The sequence below is a fragment of the Equus przewalskii genome, chromosome 30 (genome assembly GCF_037783145.1).
Source record: "Equus przewalskii isolate Varuska chromosome 30, EquPr2, whole genome shotgun sequence".
NCBI lineage: Eukaryota > Metazoa > Chordata > Mammalia > Perissodactyla > Equidae > Equus > Equus przewalskii.
The window spans coordinates 16,005,236-16,032,043 of record NC_091860.1 but is presented as its reverse complement, the minus strand read 5'-3'; the positions used below and the strand labels follow the sequence as shown (position 1 = coordinate 16,032,043).

Sequence of the window (26,808 nt, the reverse complement as noted above, 5' to 3'; positions counted from 1 at the left end):
ATGGGAGGTAAGCCAAGGAAGGAGGCACATTCTAAATTGATGTCTTAGTCTAAGAACATAAAATGATGATCTATAGCCCTGGAATTATGTGCCAACCATCAGGGCCCCTTTCATTTCTTTTTCTTTTTTTGCAATATTTCCTCTTCTTGCTACTTGGATGCTTGAGAAGTTGAGCACTGCATAAAAGACATGAGATTTTCCATGGGACCCCTTGTGGAATTGTACATTTTAAATTTATGCCTTCCAGTGATGAAAAAAAAATATGGTACACCTAAACTCTGTATCCTACAAGGAATAAAAGAACCCTAAGAGAAATGAAAGATCATGCTAGAATTTAAAAAAAAAATCTTGGATCTCTATATTTTTGTGGTCAGAAACTCTCCTGAATAGTGGATGGATCTACTCAAGGAAAGTCTATTTCTAGCGTTAAAACTGCGTCTGATTAAGACTCCATCTTATTGAAAAGGGCACCATCGTATGGTGCTAGTTGTGGTTTAAAATGGTGCAGCCCAATTGCACAGTAGTTTGGAAGAGAATTTTAAAAGGTCTTAGTAACTCTTGGCTTACCATGCTACCTCTGGGAATCTGTCCTAAGGGAAGAATTCTAATTAAGAGGCTTTTTTGTACAGAGATCTTTTCAAAGCAGAAGGTTTATCATAGTGGAAAAAAATTGTAAACCTACACGTCAAAAAAGAGTGAATGGTCAAGGTAATTTTTAAAATAGACAAAAAAGTATATCACATGAAAAATACCAAATTACTTTAAAAACTGTGTGAAAGTTAAATACATTATGATTGTAGCTATGGGAATAAAATTGATATTTTTTTTTAAATTTCAAAAACAATGGAAACATTATCACGCTATCAAGGATTGTGTTTCAGTGGTAGAACTATGGGCAACTTTTATTTCTCTCTTTTTTGTAAGTCCATGTTTCCATACGAGAAGCAACACCTCTTTTATCATTAAAAATTGTAACGGATACCAAGATTTGGATTTCAGATATTTAATTCCACTTCATGTCTACTGTGCCCATATCCAGAACTTGGTCCTCCTTTCCCAGGGGATGTGGACAGATCTGAGTAACATGATTCATGGCTCTTAGCTCAGTCCTCAACCCAGACAACAGTTGGGTGGAATGGATTAACTGCGGAAAATCTGCAAATGAAGATGAGTTCTCTCTACTCTGACTCCCCCTTGTCCTCCCTGACAAGTCCAGGTGAAGAGTTTGTTAAAAAGGGAGCAACTGTTCAGAAGGAATCCACTTGCCCATAATAGGAAAGAAACACAATGCCGGTTAGAACAATACCTCTTTTCACCGTTTTTGCGCTCACCTATTTTTTCACCTTGTGGATAACAAGAATGGCCTAGATAGAGGACAAGTATTTATCTGTAAATTTTCAAAGCATCAAATAATGAAGGATAGACTAATTAGTGTTATCATCTTTAGTGACTGAGCGAACTCAAGGAGGAAAAATAATAGAATAAAAGGTCATTGCTTTCATAATTCCCTGAAGCCATGAATAATAGTTGCTATTAGTCATAAGATATGTTCCCTGTTCTGTTTTCACCCAAAATATTATACCTTTTGGAATTATCTCATTAGTTATTAAAGTAGATGTTTGGGGTGGAAGTGGCAGTCATTAAGTCCTTTTCACTGAAACCGAAGAACTGGGCGTTTTATTCCTGTGTGTGTTTCCTGATTTCCAGTTGCTACAAGCTGTTCTGTTGTAAACACATATTTCAGTAGTTCATGTCCACCTCTATTTCTCTTAGTACTTTCAAAGAGAACAGTGGCTTTTTTGTAGTTTGGAAATGGGTAGTATGTAGCTGAACACTCGGAGATTTCCTGTGTTGTGAATGCTAATACGCTGTTTTGTGATAAAGGAGCAAGGTGGAAAAAGCCACAATAATTACAACAGTTATTCAGTGTATGTTTGTGTTTGGGGGGGAAAAGTAAAGGAATGCTGTTATTTCTTTTTTTTTTTTTTTTGAGGAAGATTAGCCCTGAGCTAACATCTGCCACCAACCCTCCTCTTTTTCCTGAGGAAGATTGGCCCTGGCCTATAATCCATGCCTATGTTCCTCTATATTTTATATGTAGGACACATGCCACAGCATAGCTTGACAAGCGGTGCTATGTCCGCACCCGGGATCTGAACCGGTGAACCCCAGGCCACCGAAGCAGAACATGCGAACTTAACTGCTGCATCACTGGGCAGGCTCCTGCTGTTATTTCTCTTATTTTTTTCTCCCTTCCTTCTTCCTCTTTAGACAAAGCCCGTTGCATTTGCCGTTCGGACAAATGTCAGCTACAGTGCAGCCCATGAAGATGATGTTCCGGTGCCAGGCATGGCCATCTCTTTCGAAGCAAAAGATTTTCTGCATGTTAAGGAAGTAAGGAAAATAATTTGAATTTCTATCCTCATGATTTTTCACCTTGAAACATCCTTTTTGGTTTCTTATTGCTGTGAAATAGCATTGCGCATAGCAGCACTTGTATAACATACACACAAACTCGGTGCCTCTCAAACTTTTTCTGATATAAAATATAACCTTTTTAAAGAAGGAAGAAGTCACAGTCTTCTTGCAATAACTTCAAGGTTCCCCTGGGCTCTGTGACCCAGAAATTGGGAACTACTGGAGTAGATGATCCTTTTTTATACCTAACCTGTACTTTTTCTTTTAATATTTAACCTTGACTCTGTGTCGTTTTCCCCTCATGTCTCAAGTTTAACCATCAAGGGAGCCTTTGATAATAGTATCTAGGATGCATGAGGTCTCTCTGCGGACAGTATCTAAACTCAGTGTCTAAACCACTGGTGCCCTTTATCTTCCTTCAATGGTAAATTTCTGCAATGGAAGGGAGGTTGGCAGGAATTGGAGCCAATGAGGCAAAAAACAGCAGGAAAATCCCCTTTTCTTCGTGCCAAAAGTTTCCACCTTTTCATGAACAATGATTCAATCTGTAAATTGGAAAAATTTACCCTTAATTGTAGGTTTATTTTGAGTCAACATCTGTCAAGTGCATGTCGTGCAGAACACTGTATTAGGTGACCAGAAATTCTCCCTACATGGTGTTCCTGTGTGTGAGCATCAGAGCTCCTTGGACCTGCAGGAATTTCTAATTGGAGCATGTCCATCTGGGGAATGAAATGCCCTAAGGAGCGTAGGTAAATGCAACTGCTCATACCCTGAAGGTTGTGAGCAAAGGAGGTGATGACTGCCAATTAAAAGAGCCTAGAGAATTTAGAGCCTACCATTTCATTAACTTTTAGAAAGAGATGTGAAATATTGGCTGGGAAGGAAAGATAGAAAAAGTTTTCAGAAGTGATGGCATGCCTAGAATCTCACTTTACAACAGGAAGTCTGATTAATCTAGTTTCCTTCCAATGGCTGATGCTTAGGGAAGGGTCTCTTTCTACCATGGAAGGAAAAGAAAAACAGAATGGATAGTGTTCCTTGAAATTCAAGAACAGACTTGAAAAATATGATTCACTTGAGGGAAATCAAACCAACTCATAGAGATTTAGGATAAATATTCCATCCAAAAGAGAGAAATTGTCTGCATCAACATCAGTAGAGAGATCATTTGCGGACACTGTATCATGGTCATTATAAACCTGTTTGCACGAAGGTGAATTTTGTTCTGATACAAAATATTTTGGGTAGATTGTAATATTAATCTCTCACTCTTAATACTTCTAATTAATCTGATTATATAAGAGGAGGAGCTCTGTAATACTCCCTAGTTCCTAATGGTCTCTTGTTAGGAAGAGCTGTTAATCTTTGAACGAGAAGAGTTTATCCTACTCCTGGTGACAGCAGCAGCTGCGATGGAATCCAGGCCAGTCTCAAGGCAGTACCAGGAAACAGAAGGAAGAGTAAAGCCTGCGTTGGGTCGTTGGGCACACCGAAAATACTTCACTCTTACGTGCTGAACCCATGAACCTCAGAGTTTGTTGAACTGTGATATTTGAGGCACAGTTAATTGTAATTGCCATAATAGTTCTCTCCATTGAAAATAGTTAATGCGGAAGAAAAATGATTTGACTTGAACTTCTGTGCACTGACTTCAACAATTTTGATTTCGTGTTTAGAAATTTAACAATGACTGGTGGATAGGGCGATTGGTTAAAGAAGGCTGTGAAATCGGATTCATTCCAAGCCCAGTCAAACTAGAAAATATGAGGCTACAGCATGAACAGAGAGCCAAGCAAGGGAAATTCTACTCCAGGTATGAGAGAAATATCCAATGTTTGTATAAAACTTCAGATCATACCATCATTCATGGACTGTTGTTTGCTTTCTTCCACAGCCTTTATTATGTGCTAAAAAGCAGACTGGTGATAGGGTTTATTGATGGCATCTCAAATCCTGCATTTTAAAAACTTCATCCTAGCATCTGATTTTCATCATATTTGGGAGAGAATCACAGTAAATAGTATCATTAATGAAAATAGCTGAATCATAGAGTAGTAAATTTGGACTTCCGTGCAGAGAAATTCTGAAGTCCTAATCTTTCCCTGAAAATACTCTAGCACTGAGCACCTGCACTGAATGATCCCAGTGTCTGTAACTGCCTGGCACAGCAGGAAGATGTTTTAGAAGTGAGCGTCTCAGATGTCATGGGCAAAGAGCAACTCTTGTGGCCTGTTAGTTTCATTTTCCCTTGAGAAACTCAATTTTCAGTTCTACTCACTGCTAAGCACCTAAAGAGAAACTCGAGATGCAACCAGTTAAAATCGCCTTGGCAGATAGCAATTAGGTGAGTTATGTAATAGGCTGGGGCTGAATAATCTTTCCTAGGATTCTTAGGCTTGTTTGCTCCTCACGAAGGAAGCACTGGGAGCGCTACTCAGACGTAGAGTGAACTATAAATTGAACCCTATGCAGACAAGTCCAAGAACACGGTGCGCTTCCCTCTCTGTGAAAGGATGGGATAGGGGCAAGGTTTTTCTTTAAGGTGAATAGTTGGGCTTTGTTTTCCCTGGCTTATATTTTATTTATTTATATAATGATGCAAAATCCTTTGTTAACGATAATATTTTGAGTGTTAGCAAGAATTTTTTTCCAGTGTCAGCGATCAAGTAAAATAGAACCTGCCTTTTGCTTTGGAGCATCCATCTTCATTAACTTGTATTTTATAATTGTCAGGCTCTTTTAGTTCAGATGGATTGCTCCCTTTTTTGAGACCTCTACCCTTGATATCTGACTTTTATTAATCCCTAGGTTATTGGGAGCCTGCAGATTGGGAGATACATTTAGTCATATAAAAGTAGCTGTGAGTAGATAGACATAGCATGTACATAGCATGTACATTTTACCAGTGGGATCTTGAGGATCTAATACGATTCATTCAATTTCTAGTCTTCCGTTGGCAGTTTTCTTTTGAGCACATAATCAGAATTCAGCGGTATTTAAAAACTCTGATGTATAAATTATAATAATTGACAGAAACCAAGGACAGTAGAATTGGGGCACAGCTCAAGAACATGGCATTTTTATAGAATTAAAAGTGAAGGGCAAATTTGTATGCTGATTATTTGGACTATTTGCAATGTTTGTCACAATTTTACACTATTCAAATAATACTTTGTTATTACAGTGTAAAACAAACCCGTGCTTGAACTGAAATTGACTTAGTACTTTAGAAAAAGAAAAAAAAAAACTGGAAGAAGATGTTTTTGGTCCTGGTAATGGGGATTCTTGTATAACTTCCAGAAATTGCTCCTATCAATACCACTTTTTATTCATTTTGCATACTGTCTGGTATCCTTTTAAAATGTACTGGCATATCTCTTAACAGCTTTAAAAAGATATAGAGGCCTCCCGCTAGTTTCTTAAAGTTTTTGATGTTGTCTGTTTTATGCATTAAAATGCTAGAATAGTAACAATAAACTTCAGCCTGCTACTGGTATTTTAGTGGAACTTATATTTTCGTAAGTAAATAGCACCCTTTGATGCATAGATACTAAAAGCAAATTCTTTCAACTAGACCCTGGTTTGGCTATGATAATAAACGTTAGACAATAAGATTGTCTTGCTGAAATTCCATGTTACTCTTTTAAGATATTCTCGTCTATCTTCATCTGTGAAGGCGCCATTTAGTAACATGTTATTTAGCGTGCTCGTGCACTGCTACAAACCATAAATGCTGTTCCTCCGATGTTAACTCCAAAGTTTCTAAGACACTGAGGATGTCTTGTCTCAAAGTTTAGAATTTGGAGGTTCTGAAGTATATGTTCTCCAAATCATTCCTAAATTAACCGAATTTAACCCTCCGTGTTAGCCATGCTTGAGAAATGTTCCCGATACGATCTGAGTGTTAAATCATATAACATTCTGTTTGTTGTGTTCCTTCGTGTGTCTTTTAAAAGGGTTAGCAAGCTTTGGTATTGCTGTGTTTTTCTTTTATAGGTTGCTCATGAAAACTTGAGTACTTTCAATCTTAGTACGCTGAGAATAACCAAGCTAAGACAAGGGAGCTGAATCAAAGAAGGAGACGTTGTTTTGGTGTTAGCCTTAAGGTTCTACACATCACCTCTGAGGGTCTCTAAAATAATGAGCAAAAGGAGATCTCTGCTGTTTAGTTATCTGTGGTCCTGGAAGAGAATTTGAGAACTGCAGAAATTACCCTAGTTCGCTTTCATTCTCTCAGGGCCTTTTAAAATGAAATCTTGAATTTAAAACAAAGACTATCTCATGGCTATTTCAAGTACTCCACGAATCTCCACTGGGAAATTACCATTTGCCTCCTTGTAGGAGAGACAAATTCGAAGTTCAATAAAAACACAATGAGTAGTCATGTTTATTGCCCAATACAGATGTTTTAATACCTGAAATAAGTGTCAGATTTAATATCAATTTTTGCTTTACTCCAGTAAATCAGGAGGAAATTCATCATCCAGTTTGGGTGACATAGTACCTAGTTCCAGAAAGTCTACACCTCCCTCCTCTGGTAAGTAGGTGACCAGTGCTGAACAGCACATAACCGCATTCCATGCTTTCCTCTGTCTTACCTAGTTGTGTGAATTTGCATACGCTGAATCACTACGTGACCCCTGGACGCGTTAAAAGGGATCACAAATAAGAATGCCCATATGGAGTTAGGAACAAAATGGGGACATTTTTTTCCGCATTTAGAAAAAAAAGAAAAATGTCAACATGTTCTCCGTAAGTTACTGGAGATGATCAAAGTGATCAACATTTTTAGCTTTTTATCCTAGTCCCCACCGTGGGGCCCAGCGCATTGTCGTGGGCAGTCAATGGGTGAAACTCACCAGCAATCACAGTGTGATGTGAAGTGTTGGCCGCAATTTTAAATAAAAAGAGACGAAGGATAAAAACTTTAGGAAGATGAGGAAAGGAGAATAGAGTGATGGAGTGATGATGGAGTGACATGAGCTTAGATCCAAAAGGCACTATGGAAGATGTAGAATATGTATAGAAACATGGAAAAAAGATGGAAACACTTGTAGGAAGTGTAACTACTCTTTTCTTTCTCATGTGGTGGAGAAGGACACCAAGTTAAATTTGAATTTCAGATAAACAATGAATAATTTTTTAGTATAAGTAAATATTGTATGAGCCATACTAAAAAAATTATTTATTGTTTATCTGTAATTCAAATTTAACTGAATTTTTATTTGCTAAATCTGGCAACTCTACCATTCTGTGTAGAACTTGGAGTTGTATGTATAAATAGGAAACTAATTGGTCGAATTACATGAAAGCCCATGATCAGGGTCTTTGTTTGCTAAGAGCTGCAAGTGGGAGTCAGAATAAGATGATAAGGATTGGCCAGTGGAGCATTTGAGCAAAATGATTCTGTGTGTGATTTCTAAGAAGCCGGGAGTAGGAAGAGATCGAAGACTGGGTTGTGCATCTATGGAGAAGTTAAGGAACTAGTTGTGCTGACTGGTGTGTCTTAAGAACAGGATCCACCCATTGCAAATGATCATGCCTCGTTCCTGAATGTTGGCGACTTTTAGAGACCAATCAAGGGCTGCTTAGTAAAAACTATAGGACTTTTTAAGTGAGCAAAATCTGAGTGCCACAAGAAATAAATCATTTTAGATGCATACTGATTTCAAAAACCACGTACTTATAAGTTGCAGTAATTCTCAGTTGACCACACTTAGGTAAAGTAGTATGTTTGAAATGAAAATTGAAGCCCTTTAGCTATTATGTGAGGCATATGTCTTCACATTGTGCTAAAGCAGCAGCCCCACCTACAAACGTCAGCCCTACTCTGTAGACCAGGAATATTCTTCCATCCCCTGTAACCCTACTGCAGCCTTCGCTTCGTTTTGGCAGTGTAATGGGAGCAGGCACACGCATTTTGAAGAATAAGTTAGTGTATTTCTAAAATAACATTTCATTTTTGTAGCTAGATGTCCATCATTATTAAAAATAAAGTTCAGACCTACAACTAGAATATACAACTAGGTACTGGGAGGCTTTGGGGAGAGGAAGAAGGGACAAGAAAAGATTGGCAACAGGTGTTAGCTCAGGTGCCAATCTTTAAAAAAAAATTAAAAAGTTCAATTAAGAGTTTAATATAATAAAATAAAGATGATTAACAACCTCACCCAAGTTTTATACAGACATGGGACTTTGGAATAACTTTTCTGAATACCAAGAGTAGAAAACACCGCGACTGAGTGGACCAGGATATTAACCAACTGCAAGATTTCTAACAGGCACATCAGGATCCTGCTATAGTTTTCTTATCAGTAACATGACTTATCTAAAGGAAAACTTCAGAAAATTCTACAGAGAGGTTCCCCCACCCCACCTCCGGGAAAACTGCCTAACCCAGCAAATGTGGATTGACCTGCAACTGTAATTTTCGTCTTTGTTTCCCAGAGGCCCTATCTACGGTCACCTCACCCATTGCCGGACCAAAGAATATGAGCATCTGCCTAAAGTAAAGATACTTAGAGGTTCTTATGGATTTGGGAAAGGAAGAATTTCCACATCACATCTGGGTAATAGGGTAGTAGCCAGTTGCACAATTCATACCCCACACCTACATGTGTGTGTACACTTGCACACTGCTCAACTTGACCCACATGCCTAAGATTAAACTAAAATTTAGATTTCAAAAAGTGTTCCCAAGCCTCTCTACCAAAAAAAAAAAAAGCATGCTAGTGAGGAAGAATAAAAGAAACTATATATGAATTGATGAAAGCAGCTTTTCCCCAAGTAAATACTGATATTTGCTGAGGTATGCAGATGCAAGTATGAAATTAAGGAGAGGTAACATCTCAGCATAAGGAGAACCGTCTGAGTCTGATCAAGGACACAGAACTGTGAAAAGAGTCGAACCTGCTTCTTAGCTGTCCTAGTAAATTTCTTTGATGTGTTTTGAAAGTGGCCAAATGTTTCAGAATTCTGTGTTTCTGAATGAACCCAGATGCCTTTAGATTTAAGTTAACCAAAAGTCAGAGCTAGTAAGTTGGAAAGTTCTCAGTTTGGGAGTGGGAGCCCTTGTTTCCAAATGCAGGTGAATTTCAGACCTGACACAGGCTATGTATCTGGGCTGTGTCACAGCTAAACTTTTTATGCATTTCCACTCTTTCTTGAAAAAATAAAAAATCCAGGGCCAGCTCAGTTGCTTAGTGGATAAGTTCACACGTTCCACTTCGGTGGCCCATGGTTTGCCAGTTTGGATCCTGGATGTGGACCCACGCGCTGCTCATCAAGCCATGCTGTGGTAGGCATCCCACATATAAAATAGAGGAAGATGGGCACAGATGTTAGCTCAGGGCCAGTCTTCCTCAGCAAAAAGAGGAGGATTGGTGGAAGCTGTTAGCTCAGAGCTAATCTTTCTTAAAAAAAAAAAAAAGCCATCCTCTGATCACAGCAGACCGAATTCAATAGACAAATCATTAAATCCAATTCATGAACTTTGCCATCCCAGGGTCCTGTCAACTCTGATATTCAATTACATATCTTCAGTTTCAGAAATTTCTCAATGGGTGCTGTCCCTTGAATGTGGCCTCTAGAAGCCCAATAAAAGATGAGAAAGGTTAAAGTATATGGGAGTTTACCACCAGAAGGGAAACTTACTTGATTTGGTTAAGACATACTATCGGAATAATGAAGAATGGACCCACATCCTCTCCATCATATCCAAGAAGACACTAATGACATGTTTCCTGAAGGGGATTCAAGGAAAAGCATTATAGGGTGGTCTAAAAGGCAGAGCCGATTCAAACCCCTGGGCACATTTTATGTTTCCATTACACATTATGTGCCAAACCTTTTAGGTCATCCATATGCATAGATGGGGCAAAGAGAAAGACATATTTTCTAGGTAAGTCTAACCAAATACCTGGAATTAACTCAGACCTTTGTTATCTTCACTGGAGAGAGACTCATACCTCATCTTTATGCAAGCAATAGCTGATATTTGCAATATTGTGCAAACAGTGCCAGGTATTCACTCCATCACAGGTTTTCAACCTAATCAAATGAAAAGGAACAATTAAACAGGAGATCCTAGTTTTCAAAAGGCTGAGTCATCTAATATCCATAATAACTTCAAAATTGAAAAAGAATGTGCTGCCTGTCGGGCGATCTCCGTCATTTGAAAAGGTTGGCAGTGGCTGTCATGAGCCCCGGTTTAGCTTGTGTATCACAGGGAATCGCAGCTGCCTTGCAACACTGAGCTGTTATTTCAAACTGGTAATTTGTTCCTTAAATCTGAGTATTCTGTGGTTTTGTTAGACACCTAACACGTGTAAAATGATGCTTTCCTGGGGTGAGTAGGTTTTCTTCTTTTCTTCTACTTGACCTCATCTGAACCATAGAATAATTTTCTACTGAGCCCAACTCTGTGATGTCTTCCTGAATCCTGCCACTGGGGACATGACCCCACTTGGGAATGGAGTGCACTGGGATTGAGAAGGGACCTCACTGGCGAGGCCACATGGTGTCAGGATGAGGTCCAGAGTCACAGAGGCAGAACTAGGTTCGGAGTCCTGGCTCTCCCGAGTTTTTGCCAAGAACAAGTCCCGTAAGCTCTTGGAGAGTTTAGCTTTTACGTCTTGAAACTAAGAGAGTTGAAAGTGATCTTTAAAATACTTCCCAGCTCTGATTCTACAGTTAATAAAATTCCATAGTAATGGCACGTGGAAGCATTTTATGAACTTCAAAATGAGATTATAGATGTTTTTTCATTTAGCATTTAATCTTTAAGTGCTATATTTTTCGGGCAAAAGATTTTAAAAATGAAAGCATGTCAAACCACAGACCTAAACCTCTTGTTGACAGATGAGGAGACCAGTGGCATATTCTCCTGGGCCTTTGTGCCCTTTCACCCTTCCTCTCATGTTAAAGCCAGAGCCTTTATGTAAGTCAGTGGAAGCCTTATGTTGTTTCAGTAAACTAATTTCCTTTGGAGATCATCAGATCCAGTGTTTTTCAATCAGTCGTTAGTCAGGCCTGCCTGAGGGTGCACATATTATCTTGAAATCATTTTAATCGGGTCCATCCTGGAACCCTCCCTGAATTATTTGCCTTGCATATGATTCCTGTATGTTGCCTGAATTTAAGATTTCTATTCTCTCTTTCTCTCAAATGCCTGTTGCAATTTTCATGAATCTTTTCACATGGCCCTTATTTTCACACACAACCAAGCAACATAAGAAATCTGAGGCTCATTGTGATAAAGGTGTGTAGCATAGTTGCATGTGATCTAAAAGCTGGTTTAAGATATGGTAAGAAGTGACACCAAATGTTCTGTACCTTACTTGTATACAGTTGATATGGAAAAAATATGAGTATTATATTTGACACTATACAGTAAAAATGTTTCTCTAAAAATATTGTTCGAGACATCTAGCCTAAAACTGATTTGTTCAAGCAAACCGATATGAGGGGACCTTTCAGTTTTGTTAGATTTGATTACATTGCATTCTTAACATGCTTAACCTTTAAATTTTACTTTGTTTACTGTGCTGAGCACTCATGATAGATCTTTTACTGTGGTTAGTTTTATTTGCTTTCATTTTATTTTTTTTTATAACCTGTTTTTCCTCTCCTGTCTACCTGATGATTTTTGAATTGTTTGTCTGTATATAGCTATAGACATAGATGCTACTGGCTTAGATGCAGAAGAAAATGATATTCCAGCAAACCACCGCTCCCCTAAACCCAGTGCAAACAGTGTAACGTCACCCCACTCCAAAGAGAAAAGAATGCCCTTCTTTAAGAAGGTAACATTAACTTCCAAGCTCCCATCTGTCCACCTGCTCAACTGCACTGCGTCACATTTCTAGTCCTGTTGACTGTCTGCGTCCTTTGATAAGCCAATAACATGCATGCTCTGTTATTCTTTGTTTCTTTTCCATGCTGCTGTAGCTAAGCAGAAGCAGAAATCGGTAAGTTTACATTGACATAAGCTGTGTTTATCCTGCCACTGGCATCATTAGCATTAAATCCTGCAGTTTTATTAAATACAGTCATTTCTGTCCTAAGAGGAAAAAAAAAAAATCCTATCAAACAGCTAATTGAATCCAGGCATTTCAAACCAACGAAATTCAGTGAGTGACCTGTGGAAGCACCATTACAGTACTTATCCTTTTTGATGGAATAATATCTGCCACCAAGGGAACTTGTTTAAACATTCAAGGATGTCAGACGCTGACAACTCCATATATGCACCTCAATTGTGCATGCTTATTCTGTCTGTCTTTGTTTCTTTCTTTTTTCCAGAAATTTAACGTATAATCAAGCATTTTTAAACCATTATTAGATTCTGATTTATGATATCCAGATACATAGCTTGTACTAAAAAAAAAAAATTCTTCAATTTTTAATTTAGTCAGTATTTAAACTTCTAATCCACTAGGTGCAAAATCTGCAGATGAACAAGACCAGTGGAAAACTGCAGGCTTGTTTTGGCGGTTTACTGTGAGTTTTTCCTATTGTCATATATAAATACTCTCCCGATGTTCTTGCCTCCTCCATCAGTCAGATGTCAGCATCCCACCTGTTGGACTGTGGGGCGGTGGCCATGTGTACAGCCCTTGCCACTGGCCCACCAAGATGCTACACAGCGATGCTCCTTGTCCCCTGACTTTCAGAAACCAGGGTATTCCTCAGCTCTCTTTACTGCAGACCAAGTTTGTTTCTTTTCAGCACCTTTTGTAGCTTTAAACCATTATTTTTTAAGGATTCTCCCCCCCACACAGTTTCCTTTCTTTCTCTTGTTTTACACACCACTTTTCACAGCCTACTATGCTATCTTTTAGGGTCTTACTTCCTAATGTCACCAAGTCCGGCACAACCATGGGTATATTGTGACACACAGGTGTGGAGTAAAGCCTACTTTGCCCCAAATTTCCAACATCCTGAACTCTTTTCGTCTGCACACAAGTATTTTGCGCTGTGGAAGAACTCTAAAGTCATCCATGAGGTGTCAGATACTGAACTGTGAAGTTGTTGGTTTTGTTTTTTTTTTAATAAATTATGGTTACTTTAATAATGGAAGACCTTGGCACTCTAGGCAAAAATGGAAACACCTAGATTTTTGTGTTAACACAGAAAGCCCCAGCTTGATGTTCATCCACAACAGTGGGCCCATCTTTCTGGTCCTGTCTTCTCGTCACAGCTAAAACTTGCAGCCAAGTGACTAACAGTGTTCCTGCTGCAGAAGCCCAGAAAACCAGCATCGCTTGGCTGCTCTGGATTTTACAGAGTAATAACATGAACTAAAACCGTGGTAGTCAAGATAGGTTTTTTGAAGTTTGCTTACTCTTAAATTGCAAAACTTTAAAAATGTTTATCACAGTTTTTCTGCTAAATAAGTGAAACAAAAGGTTAGCAGGAAAGGGGAGATAAAATGATGGCGTCATTATCAATAGGGCACAAAGTACCAATATTCCATCAAATATGGTAATTTCTGTAGCTACCCTATTGATTAAGAAGCTGATTGATTATCAGCATGGGTAACCCCTTGCTAGTTGGCAGTCACAGATCAAAGGAACAAAGACCTGTCAAATACTGGGCCACTTAAGACTTAAAGGCTTGACATAAAATTTCTTGGTAGCTGTTACTAAAATGCATGCAATTTATATTCCTAATTCTAATGGTGGAAAAGGTATTCTTATGCTGAATTGCTATAAGGACTTGGCTTCTAAACATGTTCGGTATGATCCCAGGTGATATAAATGGAATAATTTAATAAATATGCTTATGATGCCTTGGGCGCTGGTATTCATTCTTCTTATGTTATTGATTATGTGGTCAACTTCAGGGTAGAGTTCAAAAGCAAAAAAACAACCTGAGATTCAATGATAAGATTGTTGTCCATGTTTTAGGTTGCTTTTAGAGTGATGCTTGTGTGGCATTTGTGCTGTCACTGTATTGTGTTTGTCTTGGTTTTTTTTTTTTCTGTTTAAAAACGTATTCTACCTTTATTGTGTCTACTAAAATTAATTTTGAACATTAGGTAAAATTGTAAGGAGTAAAATTGGACAGCACAGTCACAGTAGTATTTTCTCCCCTCTGATTATATTTGTCTATGACTATTGGTGAAATCTCAGATGGAAGCTTTTGAATTTGAAATGCTTTTTAATTTCCCCCTTATGTAGCTAAATTTGGTTGAAGTCAGAAAGTTTTTGGAATGGGCAATTTTAAGCAATAATAAAATGTTCTTGAGCAACAGGCTGATGCAAAAATTACATTCACATTTGCACATGTTTATCAAATTCTTAAAATAGCTGAAAGAATATTTTTCTTTTGGTCTATGAGAGTCCTAAAATAGATTTTTCCAGATACTCCTTAATGCAGAAAGATTCATGTAACAATGATTTGTTTATCCCAGTGTCTAAGGCCATCTCTGTCTCTCTTCTGCATTAAAAAAGTCATTTGGGGGGTCACTTTAACATTTCTGCTATTGAAATGTCCAATTTTAATATAATCAAACAAATTAGCTGTTCTCTATTTTTTGGGAAAAATTTTATTTTAATCATTTGATTTGAAGCAGTTAAGCCAAAAAGTTTTGCAACTTTTTGAAATTGCTGCAAAATTTAACTCCTCCCCCTGCTCTTTCAAAAACGAAATAAACGCTGGTGGAAAGGCATGAATTAGTTATGTGACAGAAACACTGCCTAAACTGCTCTTGAGAAGCATGTTAGAGATGCACGTTGATAATGAACCTTTTGAGGCCACCAAAGCGTGCTTGATTATCATACACTAACCACCTTTCCTTCAAGACTCATAAATCTTACCTAGTAAGTTTTTAAGTGTCAGGGTATAGAAACCCCAAATCCAAAAGCATCAATCACTAAGCCGTGAATAGAGATCCTGATTCCTGTTTCCTGGAACAAGCTTGCATGCTAAGTTAAACTCTCACAGTAAAATAGGAATTTTCAAGTATTTGGTAATGAAAGTTACAATGTTTTGATATTAGCTTTTATCCAGGTAAGACAAGATCTAAGAAACAAAGATAAGAAGACTTCTCTTCTCTCTGTAATTAACTCTATTAGGTCTGATCATTTGACTCTTCAGAAAACTCAAATGCATCTGAAAAGCAGTATTAACTTCCAGGCGAGCCTGAAGCACCTGTTCTGCATGCATGTTTCTCTCTGTTCTACCAGCTAGTTTTTGTTCAAAAGCAGCATCTCCTGCTTTCGCAACTGGTATGTCAGGAGCATTTCTGGAGGAGAGCAAGGAAACTGTAGACAATTCAGTAACTTGAAAACTTGAGGAAAATAAACCCACCAGTCTTTGATTGGGTTTATTTAGAAAAGAGGCAAGCAAGAAAAAAAAATGAAATGTCTGGAAAGTTAGTGCCTTGTATTACAGAGTTCAGAAAGAACAGTTTATACATAAAATATTGAAGTTCCCCATGTCTGTTAAACATCTGAAGGCCTCTCGTCTCTCTGCAGACAGAGCACACTCCTCCTTATGACGTGGTACCTTCCATGCGACCAGTGGTCCTGGTGGGCCCTTCTCTGAAGGGGTACGAGGTGAGTAGCTGCCCTCTGGAGCACCTTCGCATGCCGGACTGCTTGGTGGCTGCACCTCCCTGTCCTGACTCCTGAATTTAGCACCCAAAGAGCTCTAGCAGCAGAGCACGTTGTTTTTCAAGCTGCGGTATACATTGCTTCCCGTTTTGTTCTCTTGTCTGTTGCGTTGGAGATTTCTGCTACCTACAATTTACTTGGTTCCGGGGAAATAATATCAAATGGAGAGTGACTGACACCACTTGTGATGTAATTTACTGTCACTGAAAGGATAAGTTCAGGGAACTTTGTCTCTTTAATGGTCATTGTATCAGAACTGAGCAACAGAAAAATGTGGCAACATCAATACTGCTTTTTCCAAATGGGAAGCCCAGGTTTTCAAACATTCTTAAGAGGAGTAAAATTGTTTTATCGCAGTTAGTAATATTTTTATCGTATCTTAATTTATTGCTTGCTCAATTGCAGGTCACGGATATGATGCAGAAAGCATTGTTTGATTTTTTAAAACACAGATTTGAAGGACGGTGAGTATTTCAGTATTCTGGGTTCTGTGCATTCTGCCTTGCAGAAGGCAAAACCGAGTGGGACAGGCAGGTGATCCCAAGGGAAAACTACTCTCTCAAGTCTCTATGGTGATGGGAAATAAGTTCCATTCAGTACAGTCTGATTCAATAAATATTTGTCGTATTTGCTCGGCATGTCCTCAGCCCTGGGTGATCCAGGTCTCTGTTCCTGCCCCTGCATCCGTGAGCTGAGCTTGGCCATCTCCCTGCTGACTAGTCTCACCCTAAATTCATGATCAACCGGCGTGCAGTGCTGCCCAGAAATCATGCTAAATATCCCTCTTCCATTCTCTTTTCTATTCTTCTAAAAGACCTTCGTACCATCCCCTCTCTCCTCAGATCTCTAACACCTCCTTCTCATCTCGCTTTCCTCTGATGAACCTGCTTCCTATTTCACTGAGAAAATTGAGGCAAACGGAGGAGCACAAGACTCCCCACCACCTCACCTATCCCTACTTGCATGTTTGCCTGAGTGCTCTGCTTTTTCCTCCTATTACCACGTTCCTAGCAATGGCCAAACCGGCCACTTGGGTGCTAAATCCCATTCCCCATCCCCACCCTGACACGGCCATAATGATTCTTTCCTCTCTCCTCATCAGTATTTCTCGTTCTAATGGAAACACCATCAGAGTACAAAAATGTAGTTATTGCTCCTTTGACAAAAAGTTTGACCTCACATTCCTCTCTAGCTGTCCCACTTTTATCTTTTTCTTTGCAGCTGAAGTCCTTGAACAACTTGTGAATACTCGTTCTCTTCTTAGTCTCTTGATAAGCCTGCTCCAGTTATGCATCCATCGCTCAACCAAAACGAGTCACACCAGATTACCAGTGACCTTCATATTGCTAAGTCTGGGGGTGAATCTTCAGTCCTCCACTCAGTTGACATGGTGAACTACTCCATCCTCCTTTAAATACTTTATTTGCTTGGTTTCTGGAGCCACACTTTCCTGATTTTCCTTCTATCTTACTAGCTACTCCTTTGTCTCTTTTCTGGTTCTTCCTCATCAGCTAGATATCTTGGAGAGCCCAGGGCTGTCCTTCGGTCTTCTCTCTCTTTTGTCTACACTCGCTTCTTTGGTGATTTCATTCCATGTCAGACACTTAAATAGCATTCCTTCTCTGGTCTCTCCTCTGAATTCCAGACACATTTATCCAGCTGCCTCTTCGACATCACCACCAAGATATCTAATGGACTTCTCAAACTAAACCTCCCAGTTCCCCCCCAAAACCTGCTCCTCTCATAGTCTTCCGTATCTCAACTAATAGCTTCTTCATCTTGCAGTCCTAGGGTCCTTCAGCCCCGCATCATTGAATCATCTTGACTGTTCTTTTCTCTCACATCCCACATCCAAATGCTAACAGTCTGTATCTTCAAAATATATCAAGAATATAACCACTTCTCACACATCCTCTGCTATCCTTTTGGTCTGAGATACCATCATTCCCTCCTGAATTATTGCAATAAATAGTCTCCTAACATGTATTCTTGCTTTTATGATTGTTCCCTTAAAGTCTGTTCTCAATTCAGCAGCCTGTTAAACTATGAGTGGGATCTCATCACTCCTTTGTTCAGATCCATCCAGTGACTTCTCTTTTCACTCAAAGTGAAAACCACAGTTGTTACAGTGACCTATAAGACCCTCTATGGTCTGACCATCCACACCCCCAACCGCTGATTACCTTTTTCACCTCTTATTCTCTCCCCCTTGCTCATTCTGCTCCTGCCGCGCTTCCTTCCTTGTTGTTCCAGGAGTGTTCCAGACACCCAGATACATGCCCATCTCAGGGCCTTTGCACTCGCGGTACCCTATGCTAGGAACACTTTTCCCTCAGATATTCTCCTTGGTATATGTGGGTGTGCGTGCACACCCACGCGTACACACACACACACACATTCTCTCTTCTTTCCTTGACTTTTTTCCTATAACTCTTTTATATATTTCCTTTATTAATTTTGTTTGTTGTCATTCTCTCACAATTAGAATATAAACCCCGTGAGGGCAGGGGTTTTTTAATCTGCTTTGTGAACTGTGGTGGTCTCAATGCCTAGAACAACCCTCAGTGTGAACAATGAATGGATGAATGTTGAATAAATGTCTGCTCTGTACTTCCTGTTAGAGAAATGCAGAGATGTTGAAGCCATTCACTGTCATTGCCTATGAGGAGCTCATATGTGAATCATAAACTGAGACCTGGAGTCATAGAATATAAAGTAAATGAAAGGGCAGCTTGGCACTTGTGTGTCCAAGATACAGGTAACATAAAGGGAGGAGGGATTAACACTGACTTAGGGATGTCAACATCCAGGAAGGGTTTTCAAATGGTACCTAAGATTTCACCAAGTGAATTAGTAGGAGGAGAAGGGCATGTCCAGCAGAGGGTGTAAAGCATGTGAAGGCATCAAGATATGACACAGCATCATGTGTAAGGCAAGCCATCTAGAGGTCTTCAAGTCAAGTCTCTAGACAGAGTGATTGGTAACAAAGCTGGGGCCATGTCTAGTGTGCCATGTTAATCAGCTTGGACTTAATCCTTTCCCTCTGCCCTCAACTTGTTTCAACAAATACTTCCTGAGCAGAGTCTAGTCTATGTGCCAGGCATTATGAGGAGCAAGATCAGACAAGGGCCTTGCCTTCGTAGAGCTTACTTATAGTCTATTGAAACGCAGCCTTGAGTCAAATAACCAGTGGACGTCATAGTAAACGTTAAGGCAACTCCTGAAGCATCAAAGATAGGATAGGAGTTTAAAATGGAAACTTCCAAATTTAAACTAGGAGTAGATTATCGGGGATCTGGGAACATACAAGGCTAGTGTATGTTTCTGTATTTTTAACAAGATGAATTTGGTTCCTCTCTTCTCCACATTCCTTTCCTTCTCTATAAGTACAATAGAGGATATCTGTAGGCTTCAGTGTTCTTTCAGATTTCTTGATATAGTATTTTCTCTCTTGACCACACCTGCTTCTACGGCCATTTCTAATTTATATTGACTTTTGACAAGAGAGGCAAGGACAGAGAGGGAAACCTTTATAGCAGGATAAATATTGTTAGTTACTAATCAAGCAAAAGACTGAAAGAAACAGAAAAAGGAAAAAAAGAATCTATGTTCCAAGGTAAAATAAGACTTTATAATCAAAGTTGACCTAACCAAATGCTCCTTGTTAGATTTTCTTGGTTTTCCGTGTCTTTATGAAATATATTTTATTTTGTGCCAGGAAACACAGCTTGGTCCTTGGGCCTTTGGCTGGGTCCAGGTCTATCAGGCTCTGGCCAAGTGTAAAAGCCATACCTCTAATCAGGCCCAGTTGGCTTTCACTTCTTCGTTCTTGGCTTTGTCATTTATCACAATTTGGAATTGTCTTCAGGAGCGTGCATACCCAGAAAATTCTGCTAGACTGGGCACCATGCTTTCTGTGGCTGCGTTAACCCACTGCCCTTTCCTAAATGCCAAAGATGGGGAGATGAGATGGAATTTCCTGACTTCCCACTTCTTTTTAAACCTGAGTTAAGTTTGGAATTTGAAAGATAGATCCCAGCCATAGGGTGTATCTTGGACCGGTGTTCTAAAGTATCAGCCATTCAGATTGATTTCATTTAAGAAACAAATAAAATCTGAATGTCGTATCGCTCTTTTGTTTCTGGCCAGAAGTAATTTTCATATGGCTTTTTTAATGGACCTGCCTTGGCTCGTCTTGACTTTTAGCACTGAAGTTGAACACTCTAGCCTGTGATCACCAATTAAAGCTCCTCAAAGGAAGTGATAGGCTCCATAAGGCAGAATATTTCAAAAAGCCATGCAAAAATTTAACTTTTTTACCCATGGCAAGACATCCAGAGCAACTGAATCATTAAATGTCTTTGCTTTGGGCAAGCCAAGACAGCAATAGAGGGTGGGAACCCATCAAAAGTGTCAAGTATGTCTAATTCTAAATAGACACGTAAATTCTAAAAGGGAAAAATAAATTACTCCTTAGTTTTCTATTAAGTAAACTAAATTCATTTAAAAAAAAATTTAAAGCCTAAGAGGCAGAAAATATGAAAGGAAGTATTAGTGATGAAAGAGTCTTGATAGGAATTCTTTTCTGTTCTTAAACCTAGTTAAGTGCATTTGTTGAAGCCCTGGAGAGTTGGCAGAATCATGATCCTAGTTAAAATAGCGTAAGTGTGTCAGGTCAAAGAAGATGATAAATCGTTATCCTTTCTGTTGTGTGCAATAGAATAGACCATTTAAATCAAATCCACCCTAACCAACTATGTCATGTAAACAAAGCAATCTTCAGATTCACCTTGTAGGACAGTGACAGGTAAATTAACAACAAAATTGAGGGCAAGAAGGAAAGCGACCATCAGTGATGAATTTGGTTTTCCTCCCCAGTGACTTTGAAAATGTCAGCTCCTAGCGCTGAAGTGTTAGAACGTGAACTGAACTGCTGTAGGAATATGTACATGTTGAATCGCACACATGGGAATCTTATTGGAAATCAGTCATCCTGGGAAACATCACATCACTTTATTTTGTCGTATGGGAAACTTACATAGAAACATCTTCTTCTAAACTGGTGGTTTTGTACCCTGGCTGCATGTTAGAATCACCTTTAGTGCTTTTAAAAATAATACGAAAGAAAAAACAAGGGCTTATGGCCCATCTGTGATTACTTGAAACCAAATCTCTAGGGTGGGACCTAAGGTAACTTTGAAAGCATATGTGGCAATTTTGTTACACTGTGAGAGTTGAGAGCCACTCCCCTAAACTGAGTTGTCCCCAGAATTTTGCCCTTAGGATTTTCAAGATCTGTTTTTTGGCAGAACCTCAGGTAATGACAATTCCCAAAGCATAGCTTAAGGAGTTGGAATAGGATAGTGGCCTGTCTTCTCAGTCTACAAAGCTAACCACGTGAGCAGGGAGTGGACGCCCGGCTGAGCAATACCATATGCAGAAGGACAAAGCATGTGGGACAAAGAGGAAGATGTATTGTTAGAGAAAATCCTCCCCTTCCGCTGAATCGGTTCCCCCAGGCTGACTGTGAGACACTCCTGAGCAGGTTTTGTCCTTCTTGTCCCCACTGTATCCCCAGGGTGGTGCCCAGCACAGGGCAGCCCACCTCCCAGTGAGTGTCCAGGGCTCCTTAGAGGCACAGACCCAGATTCTGGTCATCAGTAGCGTGTGGTCCACTCAGCTGGACTAATGTAATGCCCAGCCCTTTAGGTCCTCACTCTTACCTCAGCCCACGATATCCACGTGGCTTATTCTCCCACTTCCTTCAGGTCTCTGACCAAAGGTTTCCTTTTCTGAAAGGTCTTCCCTGAACACCAAAAATACACCCTCCACGGCACTCCATCTGTATCCTCATTATCCTACATTATTTTTAATGGCATTTATCACCACCTGACATAGACATCTGTCTGCTTCCCTCCACCCCACAAGAATTTAAGTCCCATAAGAGCATCCTGAACAATGATTGGCACAGAGTGAGCACTCAGTAAATCTGTGTTGAATGAGTGACTCCCTCCATGGCCAGCAGGTGCTCGGCATAAAGGGAATACTTTTGCACCACCCTACCCTACTACACCCCCCCAAAATAAAAACATTTGAAAACAGTGACAAAGCCTTGGATTGTTCCCACATATAGCCTGATTTCACTTGTGAATGCATTGTGAAATAATAATGAAACTAAATATTTTTAAATTGATGGGTTTCGTGTCACTTTTCTGGTTATTGCTTTTTACATGTTAAATAAAATTTTCATCAAAGTACAAAAAGCTTAAAAATCAGATAGACTTATTTTTTAAAAATAGCAATCTCACTCAGCCATAAAGAGAAATGAAACAACAACATGGAGGAATCTCAGATCCATTATGCAAAGTGAAAGGAGCTCAACTCAAAAGGTTACAATGATATTCTGGAAAAGGCAAAACCATAGGGATGGAAAACAGCTCAGTGGTGGCCAGGTTGGGGTAGGGAGGAGGACTGACCACAAAGGGGGGGGGGGGGGCAGCACAAGAGAATTTGGGGAGGTAATGGAACTATTTTGCATCATGAATGTGGTGATGGATACAGAACTCTATGAATTGGTCCAAACTCTTGGAATGAGACACCAAAATGAATGAATTTTATGGTATATAGATAAATAAAAATATTTTTGCAAAAGAGCCAATAGTCCCTTTCCACACTTTACTAAATGTGCTGCTCTCCGGATGGCAACCACTTTTAACTGTTTTAGCTGTATCTTTTGGTATTCAATTTTGCCTCTAAATAATATGCTTCATTCACTACTAGAGTTTTCAGTGTTAGGCATCATCTATTGACTTCCTACCATGAAGAATATTTAGCTCTCTCATGCATATTCTTCCTGTCTCTCCTGTACACATACCTGCATGCATCTCATCCTCCGATCTCCCAACAGTTAAATCATAATTTTGACTGGCTCTATTTTTAGTATTTATTATGATCATATAAGTAATATTCAAATGAGCCATGTCATATACTATAATTCTTTTTTCTTGTGTACTTACTTTGTGGTTTCTATGAGATAAATAATTTTACTTTTTACACTTACTTAATGTTCTCTGTATTTGGCATTAATCCAGCCTCAAATTCTCCCCCAGTTGTCTAACTCTCCTCACAATGTATTAAAAGCATCCCGTAGTCTCTCAGCTTTGTCTTCTTGACCCTCTCTCTGGGAGCGTTCTGGCCTGCTCTCGTCTGGACAGTTTCTCTCTCTGCTGGGTGCACATTTGTCATTCAAGGACAGCCCTCATCATTATCCTTGGGATTCCTTTCACTTTCCTTTTGGGTTGGAGCCCATTTTTCCTAGATCCCTTGGTTTCTTTCAAGGTTTATCCTGTCATTTCAGTCAACAATGTCCTCCAATAGTTTCCCTAGAAAGAGTACATAAAAACTTCTTGAGACTCTGAATGTTTAAAACTGTCTTTAATCAACTCTCCCTTTTAATCGATAGTTAAAACAGCTATGGAATTTTGATTGGGATAATTTCCCCTCAGAATTTTGAAAACTTTTTGCTCCATTATCCTCTGGCTTCCATTGTTGCTGTTGAGAAGTACAAAAATTTCAGTTCCCGACCCTTCCTGTGGGACTGCCGTTTAGGTTTTTCTTTGTCCCCAGTGTCATGAAATTTATAAGAATATGTCTTGGTGTGGAACTTTCAACTTGGACTTGTGCTTTCAACTTGTGCTGGATCCTTTCCATTTGGAAAATCAGACTCTCAATTCTAGAATTATTTTTTCAGTTTCCTCTTCTCTGTTTTCTTGACTCCCTTTTTTCTGGAACTCTCGTCTGCAAGTTGAATCTCCTGAGTGTTCTCTAACGTTCATACCTTACTTCTCCTGTTTTCCATCTCTGCCTCGTTTGTTTTACTCTGTAGATTTTCTTTACTTTATCTTCTAGCCTGTCTTGTGAATTTTCATTTCTCACTGTTAACTATTTAATTCCCAAAACTTTTTCTTATCCTGAGTTTTGAAATAGAAATTTGTTCTAGTTTCATAGGTATAATCATCTCCTGGCTTTCAACTTTGAATATTATTCATTGTTGATTTTTCTCTTTGTTTTAATCTCTCATGTTAGAGGTTTTCCTAAGATGCCCAGGGAACACTGCTGTGCTCAGATTTAAGAATGTGGCATCAAATAATCAATTGGAAATTCTGTGCTCATAGGTGGAGCTTGTCAACTTTGTGCTTCCCTGAAGGGCAACATCACTGGACAATTTATATTGGAACCCACCAAAGTCATTGTCTTTGGGTCTCTTCTCTTTGGCGGTCAGAATCCCCAGAGAAGAATCTCCTGACACCTGAAAGATATAACCTTGACAACCAAAATTCTAAGATGAGGAAGAGGGCTGGGGGATCAGCATTTAGCATCCTTTCCTTTCCAAATAGTATGTATTCTCTGTCCCTGCTCTGCCTAGGGTCCCCTGGTCAGAGGCCCTCTGTTTTATTGCCTGTCAAGACTAAACTAGAGGTCTTACACCACATAGGGAAAGGATCACCTGGTGGGTTGATGTAGTACAGGGAAGGTGGTGACGTAATTCTGACACAGACTTTTAACCAAACCTTCCTCTTCTTCAGAGGTACTGTGAGCTTTTTGTTTGGCTCCACACTTTCTCCTACTGCCGGCTGGTATATGTGGCTGTCTCCAGTCTAAGTCATTTACTCTTTCCAGCCCCCAAATTTTGTTGTTCTCATTTCTACCCTATCTAAAATGACCCCTCAACTCATTATTGTCTGTCACAACACCTACCTCAGCTTCACAACAGTCATCTTAATCTTTAATTTTATTATTTTCTTATTTATTACCTATCTCTGCCACTAGACTCTTAGCTCTCTGAGGGAAGACCATGTTTGTCTTGTTTTTATTTATTCTTCATGCTTATCACAGCACCATACTTATGGGAGGGATTACAACACAAGGGCCAAGGATATAGGCTCTCAAGAGTTTGGGGTCAAATCCCATTTTTTGTAAATATATAGCCTTGGATAAATAATCTACCAATGGCTCATTTTCTTCCTCAGCAAAAGTGGGCTAATAATACACCTCTCTGCTAGAATATTTGGGATGATGTAAGGAGATAATCCAGGTAATGACATGATGCTTAGTCTGCGCCTGGTACCGGGTAAGCAACCATTACATACTAAGTTAGGTAGATGCGGGATAAAAAAAAAAACAATTATGTGCCCTAACATTTTTTGGTTTGAAAATATGGTCATGATATATATTTCATACTTAGATGAGTTTTGGACATGTGTTCTGTCTACTTTTATTCAATTAATAATCTCAGGGTGTTCTGTTACCTTTTCCTCAACAGGATATCTATCACGAGGGTCACCGCTGACATCTCACTGGCCAAACGCTCTGTGTTAAACAATCCCAGTAAGCACGCAATAATAGAGAGATCCAACACAAGGTCAAGCTTAGGTAAGTCTGGGCGCTGCTCATGAGCTTCTCTCCTGAGGCTGCCAATGAGAAGATCCAACTAGATGATAATTCCATGTGTCTTAGAGCAGAGGAGAAACAGACACATGTTGCCAGTGAGGGCAACATGCTCCAGTCTTCGTGATTTCATGGAACGGAGCGATTTGTTTTGATAGTTTGAGTTAAAAATTCCACAGGCTGTCGGCATTAATGTTTCGGTTGTGGTTTGTTCTCACTAATGTGAGCTTTGGTGTCTACAGACTCGAAAAACTCCTGGCTTTGCATCAGTGATACCATGAACAAGTTTATTCACCTCTTTAAGGCCCAGTTTCCTTATCTAAAAAAAATACATATTAACTATCTTGTAGAATTACTGTAAGGCTTAAACATAGTGTGTCTTCCATAAATGATGGCTACTATCTGAAATCCCTCAGTAATTGAATTATATCTGTGATTATATCGTAATTAGGATAACGTGTGTGTGTCTGTGTGCGTTGAGACTGATAAAGGATGAAGTCCATTCCTGGCCATTTTCCACTGACCTCGATATTCTTGTTGTACTTGTGAGAAGAGTTTAGAGATTTTAGTTAACGTGTTTACAGGGTGTGTCTGGATACTGTTTATTACCATGTACTAATTTGATGAAATGAGACCCTCTGGGAACTATTTCATCTCTTTGGCAAGTGCTTGGAGTTTTAGGTTAATCTCTGTTACGCATGTAACTTACTGTGTTGTTAGGTTTCTGTTTTTATAAAGTGAATTTTCTCAGGGTTGTGTGAGATCTTTGATTTTAGTTAATTTTTTTCTGTTTATATGTTAAATATATGTCTTATATAAACTATAAATATAAATATATAAAAAGATGTAAATATATATCAAATATGTAAATATAAGACTGGCTTTTAACGTAGTTTTTAGTTCATTCTGGAGTATATTATATACATCATAGAGAAACTATTAAAAATAATAAACTTTGTTAGTAATGAATATAATACTTCATAGAATTTGGTGTTCTTCGTCACCTAACAACTCTTCATTGACTAAACTTCAGTAGTATAGCTTTAGAAATATATTGAGGGGAAAATGTGATCATATGTCATGTTAACAGTGATTTCTTTTCACATCCTTATCATCTGTGACCCTTAAACCTCTTTCTGTACATTTTGATGCTCACGGTAATTGTTACGGAACGCCCATTTCATTGATTCAACTGATTGACAAGGTCAAGCGATGTGTTTGGACTCATCAGTTGAATCAGCATAAGAGATTTGTTTAGATTGCCAAGGCTTTTTGTAACTACTAACTATATATTATTTTAAAATGCACAGACACTGCATAT

General features: G+C 39.0%; 1 protein-coding gene across 8 annotated transcripts in view; it reads left to right on the top strand.

The window, feature by feature from the left end:
- CACNB2 (calcium voltage-gated channel auxiliary subunit beta 2) overlaps positions 1-26,808 on the top strand; it is a 353,051-nt gene that overhangs the window by 300,334 nt on the left and 25,909 nt on the right. For 5 of the 8 annotated variants that reach the window (XM_070601312.1, XM_070601309.1, XM_070601314.1 and 2 more), the window contains 7 exons: positions 2,272-2,394; positions 4,098-4,234; positions 6,882-6,958; positions 12,091-12,224; positions 15,903-15,983; positions 16,446-16,504; positions 25,363-25,472. In XM_070601312.1, the coding sequence (XP_070457413.1) occupies positions 2,272-2,394; positions 4,098-4,234; positions 6,882-6,958; positions 12,091-12,224; positions 15,903-15,983; positions 16,446-16,504; positions 25,363-25,472 (721 nt within the window). Of the gene's footprint in view, positions 1-2,271; positions 2,395-4,097; positions 4,235-6,881; positions 6,959-12,090; positions 12,225-12,369; positions 12,390-12,859; positions 12,922-15,902; positions 15,984-16,445; positions 16,505-25,362; positions 25,473-26,808 lie in introns of all 8 variants that reach the window. The other 3 variants (XM_070601313.1, XM_008531238.2, XM_070601310.1) reach the window with 2 other exon arrangements.